The sequence below is a fragment of the Sander vitreus genome, chromosome 22, assembly GCF_031162955.1.
Source record: "Sander vitreus isolate 19-12246 chromosome 22, sanVit1, whole genome shotgun sequence".
NCBI lineage: Eukaryota > Metazoa > Chordata > Actinopteri > Perciformes > Percidae > Sander > Sander vitreus.
Genome location: NC_135876.1, coordinates 7,884,353 through 7,902,088, shown reverse-complemented (window position 1 = coordinate 7,902,088; position 17,736 = coordinate 7,884,353). Strand labels below are relative to the sequence as shown.

At 40.0% G+C, this 17,736-nt stretch overlaps 2 protein-coding genes across 4 annotated transcripts; one reads left to right on the top strand and one right to left on the bottom strand.

The window, feature by feature from the left end:
- Positions 1-8,544: 8,544 nt before the first annotated feature.
- fbxo45 (F-box protein 45) lies at positions 8,545-12,595 on the bottom strand. The gene is made up of 3 exons (XM_078281099.1): positions 11,611-12,595; positions 10,289-10,645; positions 8,545-9,602 (listed from the first exon to the last, which is right to left on the bottom strand). Exons 1-3 carry the CDS (start codon positions 11,935-11,937, stop codon positions 9,417-9,419), a joined length of 870 nt encoding a protein of 289 aa, XP_078137225.1. The 5' UTR covers positions 11,938-12,595; the 3' UTR covers positions 8,545-9,416.
- A 130-nt stretch (positions 12,596-12,725) lies between these two features.
- On the top strand, positions 12,726-17,718 carry fam168b (family with sequence similarity 168 member B). Of its 3 annotated transcripts, none has more exons than XM_078281103.1 (7): positions 12,726-12,816; positions 15,154-15,245; positions 15,371-15,442; positions 15,681-15,823; positions 16,424-16,622; positions 16,844-16,968; positions 17,154-17,718. In XM_078281103.1, the coding sequence occupies exons 2-6, from the start codon at positions 15,176-15,178 to the stop codon at positions 16,954-16,956; spliced, it is 597 nt and encodes a 198-aa protein (XP_078137229.1). In that variant the 5' UTR covers positions 12,726-12,816; positions 15,154-15,175; the 3' UTR covers positions 16,957-16,968; positions 17,154-17,718. The 3 variants fall into 3 exon arrangements, with proteins under 3 accessions (XP_078137229.1, XP_078137227.1, XP_078137228.1); XM_078281101.1 differs by having other exon boundaries at positions 15,368-15,442; XM_078281102.1 differs by lacking the exon at positions 12,726-12,816 and adding an exon at positions 12,926-13,015 and having other exon boundaries at positions 15,368-15,442.
- The last annotated feature ends 18 nt before the right edge of the window (positions 17,719-17,736 follow it).

Below are 17,736 nucleotides of genomic sequence, written 5' to 3'. Positions count from 1 at the left end.
CTTAGTAGTCACCCATGGGTGAAAGAATAGGGAATTAGGAATCAGGAAGTGATGATGCAGTCCTTGGAGAGTTGATTTGTTAGTGATTTCTTCCTGTTTTCATACAGGACATCTCCAGCTCTCAGTTCTGACTCTGTAAGTTTGGGTGGCAACAATATTTTCCAATCCATGACTCCATGTTGAGGTGGATTTACTCGTTAGTAAAACTTCCGAGACAAAGCGTATCAACTGGTTATACAAAGTAATAAAAAATAAAAAAGAAGTAACAATTGACCTGAAACTTCTTGAAAAGAGTATTGTAAACATGGCTCAATGGAAAATCTGCATACTAACCTTAAAGTTACAATCTCGATAGTCTATATCGATGACGTTTCATTTCCAGGATTGTTCAGGCACCGCCGGAAATTCCGCCGGATGTCCCTAATTTTCGGCCGGATGTCCGTCACCTTCTACTTTCTTTGTGTTGGCATTCTAAACTCTGGTTAACTGCTCCTCAGATCTCTGCAGGGTAAATCCAGACAGCTAGCTAGACTATCTGTCCAATCTGAGTTTTCTGTTGCACGACTAAAACAACTTTAGAATGTACACATGTTCCATCGAAACAAGTTCCTTCCCGAGGCTGTTATGCAGCGGCACCGTTGCTCCGTCCGGCACTTAGCACCGCCCAAGACGATTGTGATTGGTTTAAAGAAATGCCAATAAACCACAGCATGTTTTTCTCCCATCCCAGAATGCTGTGTGGACTAGCCGGACCCTCCTCCGCAGCGCTGTGGAGGAAGGTCTGGCAATGCGAGACTACAATCTCGGAGATCTCCGTTTGGTCCTCTTTGGCGATAAGCGGAAATTGCAGGTGTGTTTTTAGATCTCACTTCCCAGAGATCTCAACGGTGTTGCCTGTGTCAGGTGAGTTTAGAAGCAAAGACATGCCTTCAATGTAAGTTCTTTGGTTGAAGAGTGAGTGTGTTGCGTTAGCTCCGCCTAACTTCTCCTGCCGACCAACCACTACTGGGTAATTGAAAACGCGTCACCAGTTCGTAATACTGCAAATGCAAAGGCTTTCATCAGTGTGCTATAGGTTCAGTCACCATTGTGTTAGCTCGTTTAGCGATAGTGACCTAACAGACATTTATTTAAATGAAAATCTTTAATATTATTGCTTTAAGTTTTATACATACACTTTGTCCCCACCCCTTGCAGTTTCTCTACCGACCATGGGTGTCAGCGCTGTGGCAGAACAGGGGCAACTTTATACAAAAATATGTACAGTACACTACAGAAGAAGAATGTTCAGGGCATCCTGGTGGCCTACAAGGAAACTATAAAAGAAGGAAGGGTCATTAGGTCACTGTAGGTGCTTCTCGTCTCGCTTAAATTGCCTCCTCGACTCCTCCACTTGCCACTTCTTAGTCCCTCCCACCGAGGAAGCACGGGAGAGACGGTGAAATCATGGGAGGAGAGAGGATGAGACGTCCTTTCCTCTGAAGCGTAACGTTAACAGGCGGGGTTAAGCTGCTCTCGTGTATCCTCGCTCATGGCTTCTCGGTGATCCCTCCTCGATGCTCGCTCCTCGGGGCAGAAATAATAGCTTTGAGACGGCCTTTACCGAGGAGGGACAGAATAACATCCGGTTCAGCCGAGGACCAAGGAGTCGAGGAGCTATCAAATAAGCGGCCTGAGAAGCACCCTGAGTAAGTATTCAGGAAGGCTATTGTAGCCAGCTCTCAATAATGTTTCTCGTCAGAAGGTGGCGCTAATCGCCAAATGTTATATGCCTCTGTATATCTGGACTTTAATCACTTGCCGGTAGGCTATTTATTACTATATTTGAACTAGGTCAGCATTTGCACTTTTTTAGCTAACATTAGCCAGCAATATCTCTGTTTGACTAAGATGTCCTACATTCATTTGTTTGGAGACCTATAACAAGGGAACGTGCATATTTACAGCAGATAAAAAAATAAGTCAACATCAAGTAATGTCTTTATTTGTCCTTCATCTGTTTTTAAAGAAGAACTTTGTTAAAGGCAATGGTGAAATGTAACTAAGTGCACTTACTCAAGTACTGTACTTAATTACAAATGTAAGGTACTTGTACTTTACTTGAGTATTTTCTTTTCATGTCACTTTCCACTCCTGAATTTCAGAGGGAAATACTGTACTTTTTACTCCACTACATCAGTCTGACAGCTTAAGTTACTAGTTACTTTACAAATTAAGATTCTTTTCCACACAAAACACATGTAGTTTATAAAGTACAATGTTTTATTATAAAGCTGAAATGATTAGACCATTAAACACAGAACTGTTTCGATCGTTTCCAGTTTCTAAAATGTGAGGAACTTACCCTGCATTGAGTACTTTTACTTTTAATACTTTAAGTACATTTTCATGATGATACCTTCATGCTTTTACTTACAGACCTGCATGCTCTCTCTTCAAGTGTTAACATTATGAACCTCATACTTAAAAACCAGACCTCTATTTGCCCGTTTCAATTTCACACTATTAATCATGTCTTTGAAAAGCCTCTGAACACCCACATTCTGGCTGAGAAGACACCGCTGCTCAGGTTGAAGGTGGGCCGGAGCTTTGGTGGGAATGTATTAGGTCACAAATCTTCATCTACCAATAAGAATGATCAAGGTGTCCGTTTGTCCTGTACTAACAGGTGCAACAAAGCTAACAGGAAGCTGTCAATCAATCGGTCTGTACTTGCCCACTCAGTCCTGGAAGCGGTCTAATCAGCCAGAATAACTGAAAGCACCTGTGTGGGTGTTTCAATGTGGGTGTTTCAATGTGGCTTTACAAATACAACTGCTTGTCTATTCTGGGTGAGTAAACCTTTAAGAATGCTTGAATGAGCTAAGAGTTTCACTCAGCATCTGCTACTTAAAAGTTAATAGGCATAATGGTGTCCAGTATACCCAGTATCATTCCAGTGTATTTCCACCAGTGAATGTGGACTTTAAACCCCCCTGTTTAAAGTCCAATAACAATGACACTGTGTGGACGTATCAATTTCAATCGTTAGTCTGGTCCCGACCAGACTAACAGCCAGGATTTATTTAATCCTGAAGCCTTTTCTGTTCACCCAGCAGTGGTTTTACCCTATTGTTATCAGCCTGGATTAAAATACAACAGGTGCATATTGCTGTTCAGTTAACTACTGTTATTATTTAAAGTTGTGACCATTATTTTTTTATAATTACTCGTGTGACTTTGTTACTGTTATATTGCTGTATGAAGACTGCTGTTCATATTGTTGTTAGAAGTTTGATGAATATATTACTGCAGTTGTTGAGATAATCAGAAAAGGCTGATAAAGTTGCCAAATGTGTTTTAAATGAAGTCTGTTACTAAGGGCAATACATACAATGCTGTACATGTGTGTTTCTATAGTGGACCAATGCACCTTGAATTATTTTAGTTGATTAATTTTTACAATAAGGATCATGTTTGTTCAGCTTCCATGTGCATTGTATTTGGCATTCTTAGCACACAATTTGTGTTGTCCAGTAAACTGGGACTATAATTTGGGAGGATTGTACAATTTAAAGAACATATCCTAATTGTACAATCCTCCCAAATTATAGTCTTAGTTCACTGGACCAGTAACTATCTAGTGATGTAGGCTACTGTACATTCATGTAACAACAGGGCGAGGACACCCCAATGGTTTTTGACCTTATATTTTGCTGGGGGGGAAATAACTGATGAATATACTCTGTTCCATTCATGTTTACAGTGTGCATGGAATTTATCACTTCATTCTCTTTATAGCTTCAGTGTCTTTCTTTTCTATGTCCATATATACGAGGGAGCAAGGCATATAATATGTAGAGAAGGAAACTCGTCCTCTATAAAAAATAAAAAAGTGTGGCAGATAATAGCGGACCGACTGAATGATAGTCTAAAAATATACATTTATGAACTATTGCTCTTATCTGAAAGCATTTAATGAGTTACTTGTTATTTGCAAAAACGAACAGTTGTACACTTTGCATTAAAAGCGAGCAGTGGAAGTTAATATGACTTAGGACATTTATATTTTAGCCCATGAGAGAGAGAGGGAGAAACAGAGTGAGAGAGATATGTATGCATCATTTTCTAGCGTTATCTTCCGCTTACTTTTAAGGCAAAGAGTACAATTGTTAATTTGTGCAAATGATTAGTAGCCCAATCCTTGAATGGAATGATTATGACGGCTTCAATTCAGAGCAGTGGTCAGTTAATGCATATTTTGTAATATGGACGCGCATCTATCTGAATTACTTCATCCTGGCTCGACCTAGTCGCTCCTCCTCAGTTTGGCTTGGCCTTCGTGAAACGCACCAAGCCAGGCTGCACAGATTAGACTAGGTCAAGCCTCGCTTTATCAGTTATCCTGGATTTATATATTCTGCTTTTGTGAAACAGGCTCCTGTTCTCTTAAAAGTCCGGTTATTGTTGTTGAATCGTTAACAACCATTTACTTACAACAGGAGAGAACCACACAGAGGTGGGAATTAAATAATGAACGTAAATTGTTGTTGCAACTGAAATTAATCTGCTTGTTTTGAGGAAGGTGAGAAATGTTGTTTACTGGCCAAGAGGAAAGAACTTAAGAGAGGTTAGACGGTAAGAGACTGATACAGAAGTGATTTACCTTCATGTCAAATGAGTCAGAAGGCCGATGATGGAAAACATTAAATCAAAGAGAAGAAAAGGCTTGCGAACAGGGTCTAGATGAGTTCCTCATTACAGGAGCGTGCCTATGTTCCCACAGCCCTATGTTCCCACATTTCTAAGTTTTTTGTTTCAAAATTAGGCCCCGTTCCCACAGTTCCCATATTTCTAAGATTTTTTTCCAAAATTAGGCCCTATGTTCCCAAATTTACTTTTTCATAAATTTGTATCAGATTTTATCCCCCTTTCTCCCAATTTGGTAGCCAATTACACCCAACCTATTATCCAGTAGCAATGGACTACAGTGGAATGTAACCCTAACCCTAACATAAGGCCTAATTTTCAGAAAAATCTTAGAAATGTGGGAACATAGAGCTGTGGGAAAATAGGGCTGACCCCCTCATTACTCATTAGCTTTAGTTCATGACTACAGGGCACCCCCAGGCTTTGTAAAAGGAAGGACATTTTAATATCACACTATTAATCATTTCTTCAACACACATGGACGCAGGTGACGTGACACACAGTCACACTATCCCACTGATTGGCAGGTGGTAATGTGCCAAAAATCGCTGCAATGCACCTGCAAATGGAAGTTGATTTGATAGCTATTCCTTCCAGTTCCTGGAAGATGATGACCACTGAAACACCGAAATGTACCTTGTCGTACTTGTTAACAAACAAACCTTCCCAGTGGAGATACAATGCTTGATATTTCAGCTAAATGAGTGACTGACTTGTGTTATTCTTGTATTCTGAGCAGACCGAAGGAAAGCAGCTCTCACACACTGGACTTATGGTGAGAACACGTGCAGGCATAAGTGTAAATGCCAGGCGCTATTATTTGTCTGTTCCAGGAAACATTAAGGCTGTACGGAAATTTGCATTCTATTTTTAAGAGCAGAGGAGGTGATGTGTCAGTTGGGGTGTGAAGTCCTATGGGGATGTGGGCAACTCGCACACTGCAGTAACGCCACAGTAATGAGTTATATACTTATACCAAACATGATGATAAATATTAGATATTGAGGATTGTCAGTGTCTCAGGTTTAAATGTCTATGATTATAGTAAAATGTTCTTCTTCACCTGTTTTCTCAACACATAGGTGTAATTTACGGGGAGGGGGGATGGAGGGGTTACAAAGTTAAACCCAAAGTTACGCCCTTGTGTCTCTACAGTACATATATAGGTCATTTCTCTCTTCCTCCGGACGAATTGTAATATTTTAAACCGTTGTTTAACCATAAAAATCACTCCACTGCTGCAAGTTAATGAAAACTGATAAAATTTGCAAAAGCCTGCTTGATTTACAATAGAAAGTGAGGTGGAGAACCTCTATCCTCTTGAGATTTCATGCTGCACATGAGTGGTGAAGGAAAGGCTATTTGCATAACATGCACAAGACGATAATGCCCTCCTGTGGAGACAGGATACATTGCATATTTGAAATGAAGATTGCAGGTGTGAGCCCATGGTATCATAGTAATTTGTTAGTATTAAAAAGCCTGTACCAGAGATCTTCAACAGGGGGTCCGTGAGTTGCTGCAGGAGGGCCTCCAAATAAGTTTGATGGTTTAAAAAAAGAAAAATTAAAATATGTCTGAAAATATGGAATCCAACATATTAGTAAAGATACATCTTTTTTTTTTTTTAGCTAAGGTATCCATAAGCTAGCCATCCACAGAGTTGAGCTTAAGGATTCACTGTGCCACATGTTAACATTAAAACATGATGTTAAATATATAATCATGCCAACAATTTTATTTTAAAAGCTTAGTATTGTATGCACCATAAAAAGGTATGTCTAAAGGCTTTAGGACGCCCTACACAGGCAGGAGGAAATCAGCCCAACAGGTAGAGCGACAGACAGGCAGAACGATCAAGGATGGAGAGCCTGACATTGATAGACAGACAGTCCTGCAAACAGACGTTCAGGGTCAGAACAGGACAGAATGGCAGGAAACTAGAAATACGGCTCTATTAAATGCTCAGACTCAGGGACATTTGAAGAGAAACGGACAAATGGGCAGACATACCAAGGCAGCCAAGCTCTTAGCATTGGCAGTACATATTCAATCAATCATTTATTGAAGTGGCAATCATCTGAGATCACGCAGAACATTGTGTCCAGTTCTGTGATCTCTTTTCCTTTTATGTCTTGTTGATGGTGAAGGCTGAGCTTCTGTGGGTGGTGCACTTTGTTTTTGTCCGTTTATCCACATTTATGAGTCATGCTGATGAGGGTCTGTATATTTAAAAACTAACTGCTGTTGCTGCTGCATGAAATGTAAAATGCATCTCTTCCTGTGTACTGGAGTACATTCAGCAACAGTAAAAGTAAAAGGTTTATTTTATGAGTATACTGTACATCGAGTCCCATGTAGTGGTGCTCATAAGTTTATGAACCCATGCTAAAATTGACTAAAAAGAGGAATAAAAAAAATCATCTTTTGGAAATTGATCTTAATGCCTTTAATTAAAAAAATTAGGAAAAATCCAACCTTTAAGGACACCAATTTTCTTTGTGAATGAATAGTGTATCGTAAATAAATAAATGTTCTTCCTTAAAATACAGGGGGCATAAGTTTTCACACCCCTATGTTAAATTCCCATAGAGGCAGGCAGATGTTTATTTTTAAAGGCCAGTTATTTCATGGATCCAGGATACTATGGATCCTGATAAAGTTCCCTTGGCCTTTGGAATTAAAATCGCCATTTAACTTAGGGGTGTACTTACTTATGCCCCCTGTGTTTACATACACTGTACTTCATGTTCTCAATTAACCTATTACTTGAGGTTTAGCTGAGCTGAATGTGTTGTTTAAAACCTAAAGGTGTGCTATAAACTCAGGCCTATGTGAAGCTCACAGTGTTCCGTTTTATTTTTTACAAAGAGCCATTCCAGCAGCTGTACTAAAAACAAAAAATGTCAGGGGATGTAAGGGGATTCCAGAAAATGGCACTCCTTGAGCCATGCAGCTTATTAATGCTTAAAATGTGCATTTACATTAGACAAAACAAATTGGTGCATACAACATAAAAAGTCCTGTAGGTTGTAAATAAATATACCTTAGAATACACTGACATTAATTGGAACTTAAAACAGAACACTTAGAGCCTATTAGGAGGTAGGTATTAATCTCTTGATTCTAAATGCTGCCAGACTGTAAAGTTAAACTGTAGCCTTACAACTTCCTGTTCTCTACAATTAAAAATGCCGTCAGCCTCAAAAAATGTTGTTGTGCCCGTTAATAACTGATATTTTAAGCCATAACTGCAATATGATTCCATTTCTACACTTCTATTGATCCAGGGAAAGATGACTGCTGAACACAAATTCTTTTTCAGTACAGCGCTGATCCACACATAATGAATACATGCAGTAAGAGCTGAATGTACAGCCTTGACTTGATATGCTTTTCATGCATAGTCACTCTGTGTGGTGTATACTATGAACTGCATATGTTATTGTGCAATTTAATTTTTAAACTTTTGCATTCTTTAATTCATACACAGATTAATAACCTACAGTGCGTACTGCACTTACAGTACCATACATGCATATCATAATCGCTGTCCTGTGAAAATCATACTGGATCTTTAGAACAGCTTTAGGAACAGTTAATAGTTCAGTTTATGTGATTAATTCAAAATCAAGAACTTTTGAAGATACGTGGTTTTCACTGGGTAGCAGCGATATGCAGCATCTAGGCTGGGGTTCAAGCATCTATATGATCTGGAGCTTTATTTAAACATACAATTCATCCTGCAGCCTTGTGTTCATAGACCCCAAAAATATAAAGTAATGTGGCTGGTTAAAATAACATGGTTCTCTGTAAAACATGCAGTGTAATTAGATAGCCGTGCATAAGCAGACATCAAACATCAAACCATCTTTATTCTAAGAGTGGCACTATGTCGACTTTATTTTCAGGCCTTATTACCATACAGCATCTATAGTACCATAGATAAAACCAAGAAATAAATAGTGTGTAATACTACTGTAGCACATTTAAAAAGGACACACAATAACATGATACAAATATTTGACACCATTACTTGATAGCCTTGGTATACTAAAAAGTCAGATGTAATAGTCCACACGCCAGTATCCATGCTCACGCAAGACAGTTGGTCCGCATGTCCTCTGTTTGCCAATAGCAAAATATAACATCAGGTCGCATTGATTTGGCATTTAACTATTATTATGCAGTCATCGATTAGAGTTAACCCGCGATGAGCTGTTTCCATAAACTCATACAACAGATAGCTATTGCTAACAACTACTGTTTCACTTGTTAAAATTATGTCTTATAGTATTTGCCACAGTTTAGAACAGGTTTGGCCTCATTTCAGCGGACATAAAATCTCAAGTAAATGTGCAGCACTGTTAGCATGAATCGCACAAAATTAAATAATGTTCCCCTATCCTGTAAATAAAAAAAAAAAAAGTCCAGCAGCTTAACTGTAATAGTGGACAGAAAAATGTTTATGACAGTTTTCACACATTCCTTTTCCCCTGTTTGTCCAGTCCAAAACTGACTCCTTATGTCGAGCTGTCGTAGAAATGCCAACAGTTCTTTTTGTGTATGTGAATAGTTATTTTGCTTGGGAAGGAACATGACACCTTGGACTCCAAAACCTGTTGAAACGGTGCAACACAAACAGAGTTGGCAGTCTGTTGACCGAAAAAGTCCTGCACTCGCCAGTAGCCTGTTAGTTTTAATGGTGGCACAGGTTCCTTTTGCTTCTAGCCGTCTAGAGGTTTTCCCAGGTACACCATGGTGACTTCAGTGTTGCCGTATACTGCAGAGACAGCTGGGAACAGGCAGGCTTTGGGCAGTCCACGAAACGCTATTCCAAGGAACTCAAAACCCCTCTCGAAGGCTAACGTCTTGTCATCCATGTCTAGAATCACTCTTATTCTCTCCCCGATCTGTGGACAAACGCAATTACACATGGCTGATAAAAAAATGCCAAATAATCAATGTGACATCATGAGTTTGCGTAAACATACACATCACTTTCTGAAGCCAAGTGGCGTGTTATCTGTACACATTTTGTACGCGTGTATGTCTACGCCGTATACAGTGGACGGGTTGCAGACTGATCTCAATAAATGGCGTATGTATGACACGCCAATTCGTATGCCATTTTGGCGTGTTATCAATACGCATACTCGCTTTTCGGACGGTTGAGTTTAGGAAAACGATAACGGGGTTGGGCTTAGTAAAAGAAGAAAGCGACGGTTGGGTTGAGGAAACGTGACACGCGGGACCCGATCCCCGGTCTACTGGGTGAAAGTCCTGTGTTGTTTGACCCATCCACCACCCCAACCAACCTCCCTATGCGGATTTCCGGGCTTTCGTAGTACTCGCTACGGCGTAAATTGACACGCAATCGCAAGGTAATGTAAGTCAATGGAGGCCAAACGGCGTTGATAAACACGCTAAAAAGCGATTATGCGTCTTTATAACACGGCAACAATGGCATACGAATTGGCGTGTTATACATACGGCACTTATTGAGATCAGTCTGAAATAATAAGACAACAGCAAACGTATATATCTAAAAATCGTATTAATTGGGCAACTCATTCCACACACAACATACAGCTCCTACCTGATATTTTGGTGCATTGTTACATTGGGGGAAATTTCCATTGACCTCCCCATTATGAAGCAGGTTGTTGTCAACCAGGTTCCAGCCCCAGCTCTGGTCATCGCTGCCCAGCAGGGCCACGTAGCCCTGGCACTGCATGGCGGCCCGCTTCGTGGCAAGGCCTATCACTGCCACGGTGCCAAGAGGGCCTTCCCACCAGATCTCCCAGGCGTGCCTCCCTTCCGAAAAGCCAATCTTGCCACGTGCCCCATCCGTGCTCTGGGCAATAGGGTTGCGGTGCAGGGTGAAGCCGTTCTTTTTCACGTAAACATTGCGGGAGCAGTCGTGGGAGCTCAGAGCATGTTGAAAGGCCTTGAGCTGTAGAGGACAATTGGACATGGAAAACTGTTTAGGCATGAAAGATCCCGTTAAATTCTACATAATGGTGCAAAAATGTTAAAATATTATATTTCATAACATCATATTCAGGAGGTGTTGGGTGCTACAGTTAAAAGGGAAAGCCCTCTAGAATTTGTTAGTGAACACTAAAGATCTAGGAAACATATCCTATGTATAGATGCTTGTATAAACAAAGAAGACATGGTCATGGACTTTGGCTTTCTACTATGAAGGACAGAATGTGTTGCTCCAATCAGGGCTTCACAATTAGTTTTATATATAGTTTTTTGTTTTTTTTTAATTGAGATAAATGAATCAATGTATTCCAAAGAGACTACATGGAAGAGAGAGCAGAATTACTTCTGAATACCATTTTTGACTCAATTTTAATTTGGGATTTTGGCATTTTCAAGTGTAGCATGTAATCTACAGCTACATTAGTGGTACTCAAAATGAGATCTAGAGAGCTCCAATTTTTAGACAGTCCCATTCAGAGACTGTCTAAAAGTGTTTGAGAGTTATGCAATAATAAATAACACAACCTCACTCAAGGGCCCTGAAATAAAGTAAGGTTCCCTGACTTAATCTGAGCGAATGACAACAAAACAAGTCTGTTAAATCCTTACACCAAACTCCATTTAAGAATCTACCAATTTAATTCGAGTTTTCAGCAAACATACACATTTATTTTGTACAATACTTTTTTTTTTTCCCTTTCTTTTTTTGACAGACTGGGTATATGATTCACCAGGGTCTTCTGGTATACAATATTGTAGCTTATGGATTCATCGTGAAGACAGTTTGCCACATTATCAGTCACGTTACGTGAAGGTGTTTGCAGAGCAAAGGTAGCAGTAAACAGGCCGATTTTTGAATCGAGTTCGTCATTAATCACGGCTCTTCCAACCCGAGAGAATAGCTGTAGGCTGTATTGGTATACTTACTTTCCCTCTGTAGGTAGGCAGGTTGCACAGGATGTCAGAACGCAAAGCTTCTTCGCTCAAAGACCGGTTGCAGAGGCTGCGCCACACCTCGCTGTTTTCATCCGCCAGGATATTGTTCCAATGCCAGCAGACCAATGCGCAACGCATCAAGTCGGACATCTCCAAATACGAGAAAACGTGCTCCAAGACACGAGCTGGCAATCGCCCGGCCACCCCTGCACCTCCTCCGGCGGCAGCAGCGTAGGGAGAGCCGGCGGAGCTGCAACTGGCTGCCGCTGCTGCGCCCTGACAGGAGGAGCCTCCTCCTCCACCGGCCGCTCCAGACATTATACCCCTGTTCTTTACCGACGACACCAGTCGACCGAATAGTTTCACCTTACACCGTAGAATGATTCCTAATATAAGTTCAATATCAACATTTTACCTATAAATATCACGTAGCCTATAGGTCGCACTAAAACCACAACAGTATGGACCGTACTCTTCCCAGTTCAATGGCTGAATAGAAACGATGCGTCAAGGTCCTTGAAGAGTAAATAGCCGACACTTACTGTATTGCTGTCAAATAAACATGGAAATTGATTTGTAGAAGTGTTATTAACATTAGGAGTTAAGCAAAGACCGTCTAAATCCGCTAGACCCATATTAATAAGTTGTCAGATAAAGGGAAGCTCTTGCCAAAATCAAATTTATTTATAGCCTGCAAGGACCGTAGAGCAGCCATAATAATGAGCTCACAAAGAATTGAAATAAATGTTGCAGTTAGAATATTGAACGTTACATTGTTGCGATGTCAAAGTGTAGCGACTGTGGCAAACAAAAAAAAAAAAACGTAAAGGAACACAGCCTATTAAGTAAAAATATTGTTACGATTAAATAATTTTATTTGACCTGTTAAGCTAGACTACGTCATTTTAGTTGGATTCATAATCGTATTAGATATCGTGCTTGTATTGAGGAAAATTTAGAGAGGGGAAAAAATGCTATAGTGGTAATGACGAAAAATACGCATTGCCAGAAGAAAATTGTTTACCTGGAAAAAACAGTGTCGCCTATTATTTTTGAAGACCACGTGACACTACACGGAAGTGACGCGTATGCTCAAAAGAGTTCAGCAAAGCATCTGGGAGCAAAACACCTAGCTTACATACATTTTACACCAGAAGACCAAAGGAGGAGACTAACAGACGATCAGAACAGTTAACAGTAAGTGTGTGTTGGTTATTATCTAGATAAGACGATGTGAGTGTGGTCTGAGATGTTGGGACAGGCGTCACTGCAGAACACAGCTGTCTGTCTGTCTACCTCCTGTGCTATGCGGCCTGTTGACAAGCTGCCCCCATCTGGCTGGCTTCTGTCCGGGGACAGTCCGGTGGTTTTGTACGGTCAGACAGGTGAACAGCAGGTCAGTCCGTTCTTCGGAACCAACCTGCAATGGCAAACATGCTTAGCTAACGGCGGGGTGTGCAGCTAAATAAGGCTTGTGAGCTAAGCTAGCTAATGATAACAAAGCCCCGCTACGTTCACCTTTCGAAATTCTTCTACTTAAAGGTTGCCATCTTTATTTTTGCAGTCAACATGCCTAACGTCACCTTAAAAATACGTGAACACCTCTTTATTATCAAGGCTTACTGAAACAAGCTTACATTTCAGACCACCAAGCACTTTGTAAAAAAAAAAAAAAAAAAATCATTGAGTTGCGTCACATTGGGTTGGTGAAAAAAAAAAAAGAGAAGCAATAGGCCTAGTAAATTCTTTAATAATTCACATTTTGGACGTATTTTCAAAAGGCCTATGACATGATAAAGGCAGTCGGGTTATATTTTGCCCTATGATATCCGTAAAAAGTCAGACTATAAAATAGATTTGACGTTTGTAGTAGGCCTACATAGGCCTATGTAGCCTACTTACTTAAAACTGCATAAGGTGGTAATAATCTATTCACTAGAAATAGTGGTGTCCTTTTTTGTCTTCCGTTTTAGCATAACCTCACTATAAATTAAGTATTGAGGTATTGCGTTTCCTCCGCTATTTAAATTGTCCTTGAATCAGCAGACTTGTAAAGTGATGTAATGGTACGTGGACCACCGCTAGAGGGCATCGCAGAGAAATAGATATAGGCTACCCAAGTATTTACTTCTTTTTTTTTCAACTAATGAGCATCATGTGGAGCAGAAGTCAAGGCTTCCTCTAATAATGGGATTTAGAAAGTTGTAAAACTGCTGCTGAATGAATTGGTGTATAAGATTGTGTTTTACCAAATGTTTTTAAAAAGGCATGTGTGTTATAGTGATGGGCGAATGAAGCTTTGGGGCTTTCTATTTGTACCAAAAAAAGATTTAAAGCTTAGGGGGCTTTTTTAAAAAAAAAAAAAAATAAAAAATAAAAAAAATAAATAAAGCAAACGCAGTGACATCTGCTGGCTTGCAAAACGTCTAGCAGCCCTTTTTAAATAATACATCCATGTTCAAGACGGCCAAAGCACTATAACACCTCTCTGATTTGAATAGTTTTAGTCTCATATGCACAAAAAAAAGTTTAACAAACCTGAGCGTTATTAAATATGTAAGATATTTTTTAGAAGTGCTGCATTAAATGTAGATGGTATTGTGCAATATGTTACATTAAATAAACAAATTCATCATTTGATATCAGGTGGGAATGTTCTCCTACTTATGATTATGTCTTTAGTGAACATCGCCAAGTTCTAACACAAAAACAGTGCATTTCACAGGGGTAAAACAAGCTTTGGTATCATCTGCCCCTCTCTATATGGGGGGTATATTTCAGCTTTTCTATACATTGTACAACATTACTGTATGTACATTACAATGAAAGTTGAGCGGAAGAACACAAACAGTTTATGGGATGGAAGTGCTCATACTTAGTTAAGACACGGAGAGACATTTAAAACAAAGTGGTGCAGAAATCTAGTACTGCACCATGTTAAATTATTCATTTTTTGTAAACGGCTCCCACAAAATGTTGGAATTCCAGTTATGAGTACATGTGCGGACAACACTTAAAGTGCTCATATTGTGGTCATTTTCACATACTTTGGGCTTTTTCACTTTGTAAACCTATAAACGTGCACAAAAAGATATATAACACAATATAGGAAAGGGGAAAAGCCAAAAAGCATTATATGAGCATTTTAAAAGATAAAGAAATCTATTGGGACTATGGCCTCACTGTTCTCCCCAGATAATATCATATCCCCAACACAACATGTTTGTTGGCCTTTAACCAGTCTAGTTACTGAAATGTCAACGCTGATCAATGCTAAGTGTTGATGATGCATTAAATGCCTATATCTATCGATCTATTAAGTCATTTGGGACTACTATCCATTAGCAGTGGCAGGGGAATGTCTACTTTTCTGATGTATTGCTGTACAGTAAGATGCTTTTTTTTTTCTGGTTGATGGTCAGTTGACTCATGAATCTGTGCTAGATTTAGCCAGATGATCTTTGCCTTAATTTAGTTTGTTTTGTTAATATGAATGCTCTGAAATTCACATGGTCTATGCTTCTTTCATTGCAGCATCTGTGAGTAGGCATCCATTATGAATCCGGTTTACAGCCCTGGGCCAACAGGGGTCCCCTTTACCAATACTAAGGGTATAGGCTACCCAGGTAAATTCATGCGTTTGATGTGTAATCGTTTAAACAAATATCCAAACTGCAAAAAAATAAATATCCTGACATCAAGAAAATTGAAAATGATTGACTTTTTGTTCTCTGTTTGGTCATGGTAGCAGGATTCCCTGTTGGCTACGCACCAGCATACACTCAGAATATCTATGCAGGAGCGAACGCAGCCTTCCCCAGTGGTAAGAATGTTTCAGACTGAATGTGTTGGAACTGTGTATGGCATTAGCTAATGGAGATTTTACAAGTCAGTGCTGTAGCAAGGATTTCAACGCCTCTTCAGGTTGTGTGCAGGTCACAGTTTCAGCCTGCAGACCTTAAAATGATATTAAGATGCAGGTAGTAACCACCCGGTATGCAATACTCCTGCGTATTTCTTCATCCACACCCACTAACTTAAAGTGTGTTCCTCCCACCCAGGCTATGCTCCAGGCACTCCTTTCAAAATGTCCTGCTCTCCCAACACTGGGACTGTCCCACCATACTCCTCCTCACCCAACCCCTACCATGCTGCTGTTTACCCGGTCAGGAGCACCTACCCCCAACAGAACCCCTATGCACAGGTCAGTGCATTTCCGTTTTTGAAGAGTGACAGATTTTGGCTCTTGGTTCTGATGTTAAAGGGTTATCCAGATTGGCCCGAGGATGGCGCTATTATCAAAGGTCCAAATGTCAAACTTTGATGCCGTGAGAGCTAATTGATATAGCTTAGGGCTGGGCAGCATATCGATATTATATCGACATGTGAGGCTAGATATCGTCTTAAATTTTGGACGTCGTAATATCGCAATATGACACTGTTGTCTTTTCCTGTTTTTTAAAGGAGACATTACAGTAAAGTGATGTAATTTTTTGAACTCACCAGACAGTTCTAGCTGTTCTATTATTTGCCTTTACCAGCTTAGTCATTATATCTGCATTACTGATGATTCTTTATAGAAAATCTCATTATGTCAATATTTTGTGAAGGCACCAATAGTCAACCCTACAATATCAATGTATTTGGTCAAAATGATTGTGATAATTGATTTTCTTCATATTGCCCAGCTCTAATACAGCCGTTTTTAATTTCTCTTCCGTCAAGTATTACTTCATTTTAACAAAGTCCTGTTGAGTTTACTATGTCGAACTGTAACATGTTGTTTCGTTCTTCTATGATCCAGGCACTAATGCCTTCACAACAACAAGGCACTTATTACACACAGCCGCTGTATGCTGCACCGCCACATGTTATCCATCACACTACAGTGGTCCAGCCAAATGGGATGCCTGCAGCTATGTATGCCCCGCACATGCATCCTCAACGCCAAAACAGTGTCACCATGGGGATGGTAGCCGGCACTACCATGGCCATGTCAGCTGGTGAGCACCGCTTTCTAATTTTATGATTTATCAGTTTATCTGTATTTGATATAGATGTTTAATTTTACGTTATACCTCCCTGTGGTGAAGGCTATAATTGTTTTTACACTCTCAGTAAATCTAGGCCCCGTCCTTTTGTTATGAAAGTGTGTATATATTATATCCTGCATTGTGTCATACTTGAGCACTTATGTTCATTCTGTGGTCCCTTTGCTTCTTAGGAACTTTGTTGACAACTCAATCACCAGCGCCTGTTGCCCCCCACCAAGTCACGATGCCCACATATCGGCATCCTGGCACACCCACCTACAGCTATGTGCCCCCACAGTGGTGAAGAGAGGGACGCGTAAGTATGATTTTTGTCTTTTCAGGCTGTATATGGGTATACTGCTATGAGTTCAAGATGTTTGCATGCCATTGACATGAGTTTTACATAAACATGACACCCTTCTTGCTTCATATTCTACTGTCTAAATCCTTTCCTTAAAACACTCACCGATTGAAGGTTTCTACATGTTGCCCTCTCTGCAGGTCAGAAGATGGTAGATATGCATTCACACTCTACTCCAGTGTTTTTTGCTATCGGTGAAGACCTGCCCTGCCAGTGTCTGCAACCAGTTACTCTTCCAGCATAATGTGAATCTAAAACCCCATTTGGATAGGAGGGGGTGAAGAATAGGCCCATCCCCATGACCCCTCTCAATGGAATAAGGCTGCATTCCATGTCACACCCCAGCGCCAGCACCTCTACAACATGCTGCATATCTCACATCAAACAGCAATGCCTCCATGCAAATTATTTTGTGAACTGTCATGCAGGTTTTTATAGCTTAAACTCTTAAGTGGTAAAAAGGGAGTTTGGAATAGTTTTTTTTGTTGTTTCTTTTAATTTGGGGGATACATATGATGTTAAATGCATGTGTATATATAGATATATGAAGTAATGCTAGCGCAATATACCTGCTGTGACAGATGCAAAATCAACAAAAGGCACACATCCAAAGGAACTTAAAAAAAAAGAAAAAAAAGAAAAATAAAGTAATAATCTGCAATGCTGAATCACCAGTGACCATGTCTGACATGTGAAAGAAGAAAAGACAAGAAATGTTTATTC

Excerpts from the sequence above, each read along its gene's own strand:
- fbxo45 (XM_078281099.1), bottom strand. The coding sequence starts at position 11,937 with ATGTCTGGAGCGGCCGGTGGAGGAGGAGGCTCCTCCTGTCAGGGCGCA. Across the intron at positions 10,646-11,610 it reads TGCCTACCTACAGAGGGAAA|CTCAAGGCCTTTCAACATGC; the intron begins GTAAGTATACCA and ends TGTCCTCTACAG. Across the intron at positions 9,603-10,288 it reads ACAATGCACCAAAATATCAG|ATCGGGGAGAGAATAAGAGT; the intron begins GTAGGAGCTGTA and ends GTTTGTCCACAG.
- fam168b (XM_078281101.1), top strand. The coding sequence starts at position 15,176 with ATGAATCCGGTTTACAGCCCTGGGCCAACAGGGGTCCCCTTTACCAAT. Across the intron at positions 15,246-15,367 it reads TAAGGGTATAGGCTACCCAG|CAGGATTCCCTGTTGGCTAC; the intron begins GTAAATTCATGC and ends TGGTCATGGTAG. Across the intron at positions 15,824-16,423 it reads AACAGAACCCCTATGCACAG|GCACTAATGCCTTCACAACA; the intron begins GTCAGTGCATTT and ends TCTATGATCCAG.